The sequence below is a fragment of the Globicephala melas genome, chromosome 9 (genome assembly GCF_963455315.2).
Source record: "Globicephala melas chromosome 9, mGloMel1.2, whole genome shotgun sequence".
NCBI classification, from domain to species: domain Eukaryota; kingdom Metazoa; phylum Chordata; class Mammalia; order Artiodactyla; family Delphinidae; genus Globicephala; species Globicephala melas.
The window spans coordinates 71,018,041-71,033,199 of record NC_083322.1 but is presented as its reverse complement, the minus strand read 5'-3'; the positions used below and the strand labels follow the sequence as shown (position 1 = coordinate 71,033,199).

Genomic DNA, 15,159 nt, shown 5'->3' with positions numbered 1-15,159 from the left:
ATCAATCCTGCTCAAATCTTCCAACTCTCAATTCCCAGGTTTCCATGCACTTCAAACCTCGTCTCTGGTACCAACCCTGCCTGCAGGTACAAGTGGGGGTGAGAAGACACGGTTCCATCCTCTTGATAATTATCATATAATTAAGGAACCATGATCGAAAGACCATAAAACATACAAAAACTCAAATAATAGAAAAATTTTAAATAAAAATACCACTTAAAATCTACACGTTAGTGCGGAGACTTTACAGAAGTACTGGATTAACAAGCTCTGGGTGGAATCTTCAATATGAGTTTAGGAGGAAATAGATTTTTTAAAAAATTTATTTATTTTATCTTTGGCTGCACTGGGTCTTCGCTGCTGCACGCAGGCTTTCTTTAGTTGCGGCGAGTGGGGGCTACTCTTCGTTGTGGTGTGTGGGCTTCTCATTGTGGTGGCTTCTCTTGTTGCGAGCACGGGCTCTAGGTGCGAGGGCTTCAGTAGTTGTGGCACACAGGCTTCAACAGTTGTGGTGTGCAGGCTCTAGAGTGCAGGCTCAGTAGTTGTGGCACACGGGCTTAGTTGCTCCGTGGCATGTGGGATCTTCCCAGACCAGGGCTCAAACCCATGTCCCCTGACTTGGCAGGCAGATTCTTAACCAGTGCACCACAAGGGAAGCCCCAGAAATAGATTTTTAAATGGGGGAAATGGTCAGTGTTGGGTGTTTGAAATGCATTTTGGAGCAAAAGACAGAGATTCACAATCCACAGGGGCAGAATTCTTATCCAGCCAATTTTGATAATTCAGTGAATCCTTTTCAAGAGTCAAACAGGTTTGTTTGGCTAAAGTAGACTGTACAAGTCACTCTAAAATGTCAGTGGTGAAAGGAAAACCATCATGCAGTGGAAAGTCATTACTGGCAAGTTAGATCCAATGCAACAGACAACAGCATGGTTTCTAAAGACATATATAAACCATGAATTTTTACACCTATGTGAAAATTGAGTCTTTTGCTTCCGTTATTTCCTTCAGAACATTCACTCTTTCTTCATCTGGCCAAAATCCTGTTCAGACTGAGACAAACTGGGACCTGGGACCCTTTGCTGCACTGCTGTAACGCTTGCACCTGGACACACCTCTCTTCAAGCAACAAAATACAAAGAAACTATATGGGACTAAAAATAACTGCCTGCATGCCCAGTTGGGGCAATTCTGGACAAAAGATACAAAGGGACCAAAAAACCCAAGAGCCACTTTTGAAGAGCCTGGAGCAAAAGCAGGGGGTCAGCAGCAAAAGCAGCGTACTGCGCACGCTCCCTGCACACAACACCACCTAAGGGGCGGGCAAAACACCTAAGCCACCCCTCTGGCCCGACCCCTGGACACAACCTTAACCTCAACCTCATATAAAGAGGAAGCTTACGCCCCCTCCTCAGCCAGCGAGCAAACAAAGGAATCTGTTGTTTGTTTTTGCTCCGGGCTGCTGCAGCAGGGGCCCCAATAAAGCCTAGCCTGAATTTCTTGTCTGGCCCCTGATCAATTTCTATTGATTAAGGAGGCCAAGAACCCTGGTCAGTAATAAGACCTTAAGACCAAGGTCAGGCCCTATCACTGCCAAGGAGCCTTCCTCAAACCTTCCGTGAACCTTCCTCACTTTGCAGTACTTCTCCTTCTGGCTGCAAAGGACTTAAGAAAATGACTGTTTCTTGTCCATGATCTCAGTGCGTGTTGTGACTTCTATTGAAATGATCTATTTTAGTGCCTCTCACTCACTGGAGTGTAAACTCCCTAGTGCTAGAAACTGCCTTATTCCTCTTCTGTGCCTTGCCTTGATAAGTGCTCAAGTTATCATGTATCAACATGTAATAAGTATTTTAAGAATGCTTATTGAAAGTGATGTGATCATAATATACATAGGGACAATAATTTTTAATAGTCTGTGTATATAATGGGAAAACAATACTCAGGAAAAAAAAGAATCGTATGTGTAAAAAGTAGATATTTTTTATGCTGCTGGTCACCTTAATGAAGTATTAGATTAGATTGCATAAGCACCAGATGAATGGATAACAGAACCCCAGTCACAACCATATCTCCAAATTACTACTGAGCAAGCAAAGACAAGGACTCAGAGATAGATGGAAGGTGGCTTCTCCAGCGGTGTTAAAAAATGCTTCTACAAAAGAGTAGCAAAGCTAAGGGTTTTCTGATCCTCCTTCACACTTAATTTTGCCATTTGGTTTTCCCATTCATGCTGACTTTCATGTCAATTTGTGCTTGCTTTCAGTGTGTGTGTGTGTGTGTGTGTGTGTGTGTGTGTGTGTATGCGCGTGCGTGCGTGAACACTCATGCATGTTATCATCTAAAAAAGAGTAATTCCTGAGAAAGTAACAGTGATGTGAAAGGAACTGGGATAGTAAAAAGGTCTCTGACTTTTCCTTTTCGTTCAGTTGGATTTTCTAGTAGGCTTTCTCGTGAACTTTTTCCTCTATTGACAAACTTAAAACCAGTAAATAACTGGTGAATTCCAACATCACTAGGAGATAACTTACCTCAGTTAAGACTGGACAATATAATCACAATTTCTATGTTAATTTCATAGCTCTGAGTAGATACTTAGTGGCAGTAATGGAAAAAAATCCAAACACTTTTGGAAAATATGAGAAAAACAAGGTTCTAAATCTAGGGTCTCTGAATTTCGTTATCAGTGTGAGATAAGATTGCCACATTAACAGCAAGGCAACAAAACACATTTAGGTATGGATACGTAATATGTGGAAATTATAATTACTTTAAATATATTCCTTATATTTGAGAAGCTCAAATATATTTTTCATGTGCTCTAATTCTCAATAGAAGCTTAATTAGTACCTTATTAGAAATATTAAAAAAAATTTAAAGACATACTTTGAATTTCAATGATCTTCTGTAAAGAAATAACAGCATTCATATTCGGAGTTTGTTGGAGAATATCTTCTGCAAGTGGCTCCAGCTGCAAGAATGGTAAATAATGATATGAGCAGAACATTATGACTTTATAATAAGTTTCACAGAAGCACACCAAATTGAAACAACCTAAAAAAAAGCCTGCTCCAAGAACTACTTAACATTTTGCTGATACCAGTTCCAAAAGTGTAGCCAGTTTTATTTTCTGTTTTGCAGCAATGTAATTGAATTCCAAGGGGATTTTCTACTGGTCACAAAACTAATCTATGAAGTCCCTGAAGCAGGTGCATGTCTGTGTATTATTCATTAAAAATCCGAGTTATTTGTGTAATTTTTGTAGGTTCCTGACAAACCAAATTCCATCATGTCTGTATATGCAGCTGGGCCCTGCAAACGAAACCTCAGGGAAGTTGAAGTAGACAGAAGGTGGGCAGTCTATTATCCATACTTTTGTGGTGTTTTTACACCTAACTACCTTACACTTTTGGACACTTCACAGCAGAACGCCACGAGACATAGCTGCTCTTATTCAACTGCTATTGAATAAGTAGTAGAGAAAATGCTCAAATAAAACCAAAAGTAAAATAACTGTACATTTTCATTTAACTTCCACTGTATTCACATCTATGCAGATAGCCATGTGGAAGCACAGGACAAATTCCTGTCTTGCAAATCTATCCTGATCTTCTGGAATTACACTGATTTTTCATGGGGAAGCTCAGCAAACATTGTTTTGCAAGAAATGAAGAAGAGCTTTAAATAATTTATGGAGTGTTCTGGCAGAACTAAATCTGATGATGCATCCCTGGGAATACGTTGGTGATGTGGCTTCGTGTGGAGCAGGACAAACTGCATAGCAGAGCACTTGCAAACAAAATAGCTGTCCAGCTATTGTGACCCAGAAAGCGAGGAAAGTAATAGTAAAAAGGGATTAACAACAACAAAAAAGTTTTCTTATAAAATTTAAAGTTAGTAGTCTCAAATAGGCCAAACTATTATATGGCAAGAACGGGAAACAATGTCACTAGACACTGTGCTAAAACATGAACCCATCTATGTCTCTTCATCTGTAGAAAAAAACTAAAAAACTCAGGCATTCCAAGTTTCCACAGCATGTGTGAGTGAATCTTCCCCCCAGGGTCTCTCTGAATTGATTATTCTATACTTTAATCATGAAATCTAAAACAATAGCACCTTTCTTCCAGATGCCACAGGATAACAGACTAGCTCAGGGATATTTATACATGGGTAAATTCACTAAATATAACTTTCCAGAGTGTTTTTCTTAGCTGCCAAAGAAAAACATTTAAAACATCAAAAGGTTTACTTGCAGTACAGTTTGGCAAGAGGAAAAAAAAAAAACCCACAGTGTCAGTGAAAGGTTCTGCAATCTTAAACTCTTAAAATTTGTTAAAAATCATTTTTTTAAAATCTGGTATTTCAGATAGTATCTTCAAAAATATGTTATCCTAGTAACACCCTCTTAACTCAGAGGAATTGCTGAATCATAAACGGAAGGTTACTTGGAAAACTCTTACTCAAGAATTAGGACTGAGCTACCTTGCTCATAAATAATCTTTCCTTTCACTTCTCTCTCAGGGCTTAGAGAAAAAATTTAATAGAAATTAGGTAGACTTTATTAACAAAATGTTCTGAAATATCACTCTATGTTCGAATACTTAAGAATAAAAGCACAACGTAGTATGAGCATATTTAGTTCTTAAACAAGCTTTCCTGAGACTTCAGGGTAAAATGCTGACAAATGGAAAGGTGCTAGCTACTGGAAAGAAAGCTACAGGCACATCATTAATGTAAAAACCTCACTTCTGGAACACTCTCACATTAGGTCCATGGGCTATTTTTAGGACCTGGGTTATGTAGAAAGTAAACTTGATGCAGAGTGTTGAGAGTAAAAATACAAACAACCCTAAACCTCCAATTTGGAATTGTCAGTTAGATACGATAAAGTTGTGTCTACTTGTGAAAGCAACCTAGAGAATTAAGGCAATTACATTGATAATTTAAGCCTCCCAAACCATTTCCCTGCATATTTTAGGTGAATGTCATTTAGAGGATTTAACCTTCAGTAAATTGCCCCAATTTGTTTCATTTTGAGTGTATACACACAGACAGAGCTGAATTCAGAAAGTTCTCAATGTAGGTTCTTTATTTTTTCTCTAGTAGCTCTGCTGAGAAGGTAATGGGTAATACTCTCAGTTGGCAAGAAGGCAAGCAGCATTTAGTCTGTTTTTCATAATATTAAAACCTTGTATAGAGGGACCACAGAATTGAGTTGTCTTTTCTAAACGAGTTTGTTGATTTAATAATTCACAGTTATAAGCACTAAAAACATCTGACTGAAGCATCTGTTTAATAAATATTTATGAGTATTGGTCATTATTAATAAAATTTAATAACTAACTGTAATAAAGTAATATTAAACAAATAGTCAAATTTTATAACTTTGGAGCAAAAAATAAGAATATACAGTAAAGCTGTGTTATATATCTAGTTTGGCCGATAAGATGTAGCAAAAACACTGGCAATAAGGCTAATCAATGTTAGTAAGAGTTATTAAAAGATAAATAAGGAAATAATTCATGCAAACCAGAGAACTTCTGCATGCAAAAGTTATACTAAGATCAAACAGATGCAGATGTAGGAAATATCACACACCCATCACACCGTCTTTTTGCACAATTCCATCAAGTAATAACAGAGTTATAAGATACACTAGATGATTTTAACACAACTTCTTGACATTTGAAGCTCTCATCTAGGTTTCCTATATCTAAAGCTTAAATGCAATCATTACTTACTGCAATTCTTTATATAAATTTCCAGACTCAGTATAGGGATATTTACTTTTCTACATCTTTTACAGAAAGTTGCAATACCCTATTGATACAATTCAGATGTTTGTTAAATTGCATATACCATGTAATTTCTAAGTACTATAGCTATTTTAAAACACCATAAAAGTTGGGGCCATTATCATGTTGTGAATAAATAATTTTCAGATTCTTTAGAATCAGATCATTTAAATCATCAAAAATCACTTTAGTTGGCTAAGATGCACTTATGGAAAAAGGCAAGGGTATCCTTGGAGAAGCTTGAGAAGAAGTTTTAAAACTCACTTTGTACTTATGAGACATGAAAATCATCTCTATTATTTTCATGATTGAGAAAAGAACAGAAAAAAAAAGCTAAACATATTTTGCAAAATGTAACAGATACAAGAGGACAGATGCACACATCAACCAAGCAAAGGATCTACTAAGTACTCTTAGCTTTTATATGTTTCCCAAATATGCCAAGTATACTTGGCATACTCTTATACCTTTATTTATTCTGTTCTCTCTGAATTGTATTTTCCCTATCCTTCTTTGAATTGGTGAAACCTTACTAAATCATTCAAGGACTAACACAAACACTGCCTGCTCTGAAATCTTTTCTAAAATCCTCTGATAGAGCAAACTGCTTCCACTCTTTGTCTCCTTTCCACACAAATTCTCTTGTTTATTACTCTACACATTATATTGTAGTCAGCCATGTGTGTCATTCTCTATTTTGTTGTGAGCAATTTAAAGGCAAAGATAGAGCCTGGTATATAATAGGCATTTAAAAAAAATGTTGAATGAATGGAGGAATGATTAATTGAAAGAAAACATGGGGAGATAGGCTTTATTTGGCTCGCCATAGCTAACAGACCTACATGGAATATGTTCTTCCACTTGGCTGTCTGCCATAATCAGGGCATGTTTTTAGACTAAAAGAATCAGGAAAACAACAGAGATAATTCATTTTTAAATCAAAATAATAGATTTTTAATTGATTTTTAAATTAACCATCCATTTTGTTAAACTAATTTATTAATTCCAATGATGTATAAACAAATAATTTTGTATAGACTTTATATAATCATATCTTCTGTGAATAATGAGAGATTTATTTATTCCACTCCAATCTTTATATTTTAAAATTTCTTTTTCTTACCCTATTGCACTGTCTAGGACCACCAGTGTAATGTTAAAATGAAGCACTAAGAGTGAATATCTTTGTCATGTTTTTTATTTCAAAGAAAAATTCTCATGTTTCACTTTTAAATCTGATGCATACTATAGGATGTTTGTAGATATCCTTTATCAAGCTAATAAGTTATTCCCAGTTTATCAAAAGTAGGTCATAATTGAGTGTCTAATTTATCAACAAATTTTTAAACATCTATTGAAATGGTTATATTTCTTCTTCATTCTCTTAATGTGGTGAATTATAACAACTTATTTTGGAAAGTTAATATCCTACATTCTTGGCCTAAAAACAATTATATTATGGGTTTTTAAGATAATGATGAACTGCTAATATTTTGTTTAGGGTTTTAACTGCTATGCTTATGAGCAGTATTTTCCTGTAATATTCTTTTCTTATAATGTTCTTTTGAGCTTGGGTGTCAATAGTATACTAGCCTCAAAAATCATTTATGAAGTGTTCTCTTCCCATCTTCCCCTTTACTCTAAAACAGTATAAATTATTAGCAGAATTCACTGCTGAAGCTATATGGGCCTGGTGTTTTCTGTTGGTATATCTGGTATTGAAGATTCAATTTTGTTAATTATGGTAGCATTCAAATTTTCTGTCTTTTTGATTCAGTTTATTTTTACAAGAATTTTTCCATTTCAAATAAAATTTCAATTTTCTTTTACATGAAGTTTTTTTTTAATATTCTCTTGTAATCATTTTAATACACTAAAATCTGTGGTAAAGTCTTTTTTTCATTCAGAGTGCTGGTAATGTAGGACTTTTCTTTCAATCAGTCTTTCTAGAGTGCTATCAATTTTGTTAATTATTTCAAAGAACTAAAATTTGATTTTTTAATTCTTATATATTATATACTTATTTTTATTTCATTGTTTCTTTATATTTAAGTCACTCACTTCATGTTTAATTTGTAGCTTTGATTTCCTAATTTCTTAAGTTGTGTGTTTCTATCTGTAATTTTAAACTTTCTTCTATTCTAGTATATACATTTAAAGCTTTCCATGTGTTTCCAAATTCAGCTTATACATATTACACTTTTTTTGATATTTCATATTTTCATAATTATTCAGCTCAAAATACTAAATTTACTGTGATTTCTTTGACACATAAGAGATTGTATTTTGAAATCTCCAAATATATGAGATTTTCCAATTATCTTTTTATTTCAAATTATACAACCACTTTTTAAAGTTTTGTTTTATACTTCAATCTTTTTATTTTACATCACTGGTATTTTGTTTTATTTTTTAATTTAATTTTATTGTAGTAAGAACACTGAACATGAGATCTAACTACTTAAACAGATTTTTTAAGTGTATAGTACACTATTAATGACTATAGGTACAATGTTATAGAGCAGTTCTCTAGAGCTTATTCATCTTGCTTGACTGAAACACTATGTCCATTGATTAGTAACTCCCCAATTCTCCCTCTCCTCATCTGCTGACAACCACCATTCCACTCTTTGATTCTATGAATTTGATTATTTTATATACCTTATATAAGTGGAATCATACAGTATTTGTCTTTCTGCAACTGGATTATTTCACTTAGCATAATGTCTTCAAGGTTTATCCAAGTTGTTGCATATTGCAGAATTTCCTTCCTTTTAAAGACTGAATACTATTCCATTGTATGTATATACCATTTTCTTATCCATTCATCTGTCAGTGAACATTTAGCTGGTGTGCACATCTTGGCTATGGTGAATAGGGCTTCAGTATTCATAGTGCTAATATCTCTTTGAGATCCTGATTTTGATTCTTTTGGATAAATACCCAAAAGTGGGACTGCTGGATCACATGGTAGTTCTATATTTAATTTTTTGAGAGCCCTCTATACTGTTTTACATAGCAGTCGCACCATTTTGTATCCCCACCAACAGAATGCAAGCATTCTAATTTCTACACGTCCTTGCCAACACTTCTTGTCTTTGGGGTTTTTTTTTTGTTTGTTTTTTAAATAATCGTCATCCTGATATTCTGACAGATGTGAAGTGATATCTCATTGTGGTTTTGATTTACATTTCCCTGATGATTAGTGATGCTAAGCATTTCTCATATACCTGTTGGCCATTTGTATGTCTTCTTTGGAGAAATGTCTATTTAAGTCCTCAGCCCCTTTTAAAATCAGGTTTACTATATTTTACTACTGAGCTGTTAAGAGTTCCTTATATATTTTGGAGATGAACACCTTATCAGATATATGGTTTGGACATATTATCTCCCATTCCATAGATTGCCTTTTTACTCTGTTGAATGTCTTCTTTGTTGTTCAGAAGCTTTTCAGTTTGATGTCGTCCCACTAGTTTATTCTGTTTTGTTGCCAATGCTTTTGGTGTCATATCCATGAAATTAATGCTGAGACCAAAGTCATAAAAGTTTACCCTTATTTTTTTTTAAGGATTTTTATAGTTTGAGGTCTTATGTTAAAGTATTTAACTACTTACTCATTTATTTTTGTGCATGGTATAAGATAAGGGTACAGCTTCATTCTTTTACAAGTGGATATCTAGTTTTCCCGATACTATTTGTTCAAGAGATTATCCCTTCTCTATTTTGTATTCTTAGCACTCTTTTGAAGATCAGTTGACCATATATGTGTAGATTTATTTTGTACTTTCTATTCTGTTCCCTTGGTCTGTATGTCTGTTTTTATGGCAGTACCCTACTGTTTTGATTACTGTAGCTTTGTAATATATTTTGAAATCAGGACATATGATGCTTCCAACTTCATTCTTCTTTCTCAATATTGCTTTTTTATTTGTGGTCCTTTGTGATTCCATATGAATTTTAGAATTTTTTTTCTATTTCTGTAAAAAATGCTAAAGTATTGGGATTTTGATAGGAATTGTAATTGAATCTCTTGATTACTTTGGGTAGTAAGGGCATTTTTACAATATTAAGTCTTCCAATCCATGAACATGGGGTATCTTTCCATTTGTTATATAATATAGATTCTAGTTTAGTTTCACTATGAGAGATTATACTCTGTTTGAAATCCATTAGCTGAAACTTACTGAAACTTGCTTTATACCCCCAAATATGGTCTATTTTTGAAAACTTTACATGTGTCCTTGAAAAGAATGATATTCTGCAGTTACTGGGTAAAGCCTATTATTTATTTCAATTAGAGCAGGTTTATTAAGGTGTTTAAGTCTTATACATACCCCCCTTTTTTACTGTCTTCTTTCTCTATCAGCTGCTGAAAGAGGTGTCTTAAAGTCTGTCACTATGATTGTGGTGTTAACTATTTTTTCCATTTGTTTCATTCAACTTTTTCTTGTTATGTTTTGAAGCTGTGTTATTAAAACACAATTTTAAGTTGTTTTATCCTACCAGTTAATAGAATATTTTACCACTATGAAGCATCTCTAACTCTAGTTCTTTTTTTGTCTTAACATCCACTAAAGTGATACTGATGGAGCCATGTAAGCTTTCATTCAGTAAGTTAATGTAGTTTAATTTTTTATTCATTAATTTTTTAAAAATTAATTAATTAATTATTTTATCTTTGGCTGCATTGGGTCGTCATTGCTGTGCATGGGCTTTCTCTAGTTGCGGCAAGCAGGGGCTACTCTTCATTGTGGTGTGCGGACTTCTCACTGCAGGGGCTTCTCTTGTTGTGGAGCATCGGCTCTAGGCACGTGGGCTTCAGCAGTTGTGGCACACGGGCTTCAGTAGTTGTGGCGCACGGGCTTAGCTGCTCCGTGGCATGTGGTATCCTCCCAGGGCATGTGGGATCCTCCCGGACCAGAGATCGAACTTGTGTCCCCTGCATTGGCAGGCGGATTCTTAAGCACTGTGCCACCAGGGAAGTCCCTTTTCTTCATTTTTTATATTCAAACTTTATCACTATATCACAGAAAGTGTCCCTTTAAACAGTACTTTTTATTGCTATGTGATAATCTTTGCTTTTATTGGTGAACTAAATCCATTTATATGTGTCTTGTGAAATTGCACAAGGTGATTCTAAAATTGTATATGAAAACACAAAGGGGACAAATGTAACCAAGACTGTCTTGAAGAAAAACAAACTGGGAGATTTGTTTTACTAGATATCAAGATTGCTTATAACACTATGTAAGTGAAGACAGTCTGATAATGTCTCAAGGATAATGAGACCTGCAGAAAAGACTAGAGTCTCCATGTATATATGGATAAAGATACCACTGCTGAGCCATAAGGAATGAATGGCCTTTTCAATAAATGGTACTTGATCAACTATATATCCACATTAAAAAAAACTTGACTTCTAAATTATGCCATATACATATGCAATTCCTGAAGAACTGCACATCTGAATGTTCAAGTCAAAAATCTTTAAGAAGAGAATAGAGAGAATATTTTCATGATTTTGGGTATACAGAAAGAAAGAATATTTAAACAGAATACAAAAAGAACTAATCCCAAAGGAAATGATTGATAAATTACTACATTGAAAATTATTTTTTATTTATCAAAGGACATGATTAAGAGGGTAAAAAGACAGACAAGGTATTTCAACATATGAAACCAACAACAGAATCTATAAAGAACTGCTCAGGGCTTCCCTGGTGGCACAGTGGTTAAGAATCCGTTTGCCAATGCAGGGGACAAGGGTTCAAGCCCTGGTCCGGGAAGATCCCACATGCTGCGGAGCAACTAAGCCCGTGCACCACAACTACTGAGCCTGCACTCTGGAGCCTGTGAGCCACAACTACTGAGCCCATGTGCCACAACTACTGAAGCCCGTGTGCTTAGAGCACATGCTCTGCAACAAGAGAAGCCACTGCAATAAGAAGACCGTGCACCACAACGAAGAGTAGCCCCCGCACTCTGCAACTAAAGAAAGACCGCACAGCTACGAAGACCCAGCACAGCCAAAAATAAATAAATATAATAAATTTATTTAAAAAGAAAGAACTGCTCAAATAAGTAAGAAAATGTCCATCTGAAAGTAAACAAAAACTTGAATAGGTGCTTCAAAAATGGTATGTACAAATAATAAATAGATGAAGAGCTGTTTTAGTTAATTAGTATTCTGGAAGAGCAAAGCCATGATGATATTCTACTACACACATAACAAAAATGTCCAAAATTTTAAAAGACTGCTAATACCAAGTTTTGGAAGGACACAGAACAATGGAAATAGTCATATGCTGCTGATAGAGTATGAATTGTGACAACCCCTATGGAAAGCAGTTTGGTATTATCTACAAAGATTAAATGCATGCATACCCCATGACTCAGCAATACTACTTTTAGATATATACTCAACAGAAATGTGTGTACAAATGTACCAAAAAACATTTATAAAATGTCTATCACAGTACTGTTTACAACAGCCCCCAAACTAGAAAAATTCCCTCTACTCATTAAAAGTAGGATAGAGAAATAAACCATGACATTGTCCTGGAAAGTCTTTTTATGGAATCTAATACTATATAATGATGAAAATGAATAAACTATAGCTTATTGCACAAGTATGGATGAATCTCACAATGTTGAGCAAAAGAAGTTATATATGTATATAATCATATATATATGTATATATATATATGTGATTTCATGTATACAAAGCTCAAAAACAGATAAATTAAAATCTTATGTTAGAAACCAGAAAATTGGTTACTTTCAGAAAAGAGAAAGGAAGTACTGATTGGGGAAGTGTGTATGTGATCTACTGAGGTGCTGACATTATTCTGTTTATTGACTTGGTTGATAGTTATATATGTGTTCTATTTGTGATATTTCATTGCATTGTACATTCATGTCTAATGCAGTTTTCTATATGAATATTGTATCTTATCATTAAAAGCAGTTTAAAAAGAGAATATGTTTTATGACATAAGGGAATAGGGAAACTAAGTCTGGTTCTTGAGTCCATGCTTATTCTACTATATTATGGTACATCTAAGAAAAAAAGTGAGATTATAGGTTTTGCAGCAAGAACAAGTTACATTCTTAGATACAGGCCACAAATTCACCTATAAAGGGAACTGAAAGTCCCCTATAACATGCAAAGCAACTCAGAAAAAAAATGCAGAAAAGGTTCAGTTGTCAGAGTCAAAGATCTTGTGGAACCTTGGAAGAATATGATGATCAAGACCAAGAGGATAAGGGAAGCAGAGTGCCATGAAGACCTGACTCTCCATGCTGAGGAACTATTCTGGATTCCCTAGTGAGGAGGGATTGGTGGTTAAAACTCAGCTCTCATTGAAATAATTATCTTAGAGATGCCTGCAATTAGCTGTATATGTTTAATTTGATTGCTTAAGTAAACCTGGATATAATTTTATCCATATTGTGATTCATGAGTCATTCTCAAAATAACCCCTTTTACTCATTTGGAGTCATTAAAATTCTTGACCAAATAGATGGGAAACAAAAGTAAATCAGAATAGATTCTACTGATAATCAAGTTACTACACTGACACACTATTGCGATTGTTCAGACTGAGTCTGCCTGCAACCTACCTTCATATAGACAATGGTGATATCTCACAGCAATAAAGATACATCTCTGGCCAAGAGAAGTGATATAAACCTAACAAGTCTTATGAGACTATCAGGAGGACCAAGAGGCAAAGGGTACAGTCATGGCCATTCAGCTCACAGGAAATACTGAAGGAATTCCCTTAATAAAATATGAGGGACAGCGGGGCTAGACTCTGAGATTATTACATGGCTATTATTCTATTAGTTGAGTTTTATCCAAAACTACCCCAGCTTAGATAAATGTAGGTTATACAATATATTGGCCAATGAATGGAAGGAGGAAGACTATGAGGAAGTGCCTCTATCCACTATCATATCCAAATAGTATACCACAGTTTCCATGGTACTTAACTATGGAAAGTTTGGACATGATGGCATATTTAAGCATCTATGGCAATAACTAGCTAAATAATTAAAAATGAACTTAAAGGTAAAAAGGAGGCATAGTGGTCTATTAGAAAGATAATGAATACAATTAGTTGGATAATTCACACTATCAATATTTTGTTTAAACATTGAGGTAAGAGTGTAAATGTGCAATATAATGAGAAAATATTCCAAATCACCCAGTTGAGTTAGGAAAATACTATATATATTAAAAGGTGCATGTTAAACTGAAGTTTCAATAACATTTAAGAGATGTGCGCTCAGTGCTTTATGTGTAGTTTCCTAATGTAATGTCCATAGTCTAGACATCAATTGTTATTAAAAAAGGCTTAATTCATCCTATAAGCAAAAAATCTTGTTTCCTTGTCCCTGTTTTTCAAATAAGTTTTGTAACTCCTCATGTTTCACTGTCTTTTATTCTTGTTTGTCTTACCCTCATTTGCTTTTTTGTTTTCTCTATTTCAATCTGCTGATATGCATGTTTTAAACTGTTTTTCCTTAATTATTTTGTTACGTAAAGAGATTTTTACTATACTGTGTTTGAAATATTGACTTTTCTGCTAAGACCTGTTTCACATATCATGCAGCAGTGGTACAGTGGTAAATGTTTAACAGCTGACTGTCAAAAACAATAGTTGTAATTTGTAGCATTTGCTGATTTCCATGGTGTAAATACTCCCACCATAGCCTATTTCAAGCTAACAATGTGATATCACTGAACTCAGATTTGAGCAGAGATGCACACACTTAGCACTCACAAGCCATTAAGAGACAGCTCTAACATATCACTAAGAGGCTATTATTTTGTTTGTTGATAATTTGGGGGAAATTGTTCCTAACAATTATTTCCTTAATAAACTTTTGTTTTCTTGCATGAGATTGCCTTATTCAAAACGCACACACTGTTTTGTTGTTATTTTACCACAAAGGATGGGACTCATTTGTTCAAGTCTTCCATATTGTCCACAGGAATTCTAATTCCTTACAGTATTCCATTCCACTGATCCAATCTCATTATTCACTTTTATTCCACTCAAAGTATCCTCTCCTCTGCCACAAACAAACAAGCCCAAAAAAGAGTCATCCACAATTCCAAGAAGTCTTAATGTCTTTATCTATGTTATCTCCACTACAAGAGAGAAATTCTTTGATTTGATTTCAGCTTGTCAAATTATCATTTTTATTCAAGATCAAAGTTAAAAGTTACTTCCTCTATTAAAATATTCCTCCATCCTTATAGTTAAAAATAATGGGTCCTACATTACACTCCCAAAGTACTTTGTTTATATTTCTTTTACTTTTACTTGTATCAGAACTTACGGGTATAAAA

The 15,159-nt window shown here is 34.5% G+C and overlaps 1 protein-coding gene across 1 annotated transcript in view; it reads right to left on the bottom strand.

Moving 5' to 3' along the window:
- Positions 1 to 15,159, bottom strand: part of HDAC9 (histone deacetylase 9) — an 812,002-nt gene that overhangs the window by 50,881 nt on the left and 745,962 nt on the right. The window contains exon 25 of the mRNA XM_060304692.2: positions 2,887 to 2,971. Coding sequence (XP_060160675.1) covers positions 2,887 to 2,971 — 85 coding nt within the window. The remainder of the gene's footprint in view (positions 1 to 2,886; positions 2,972 to 15,159) is intronic.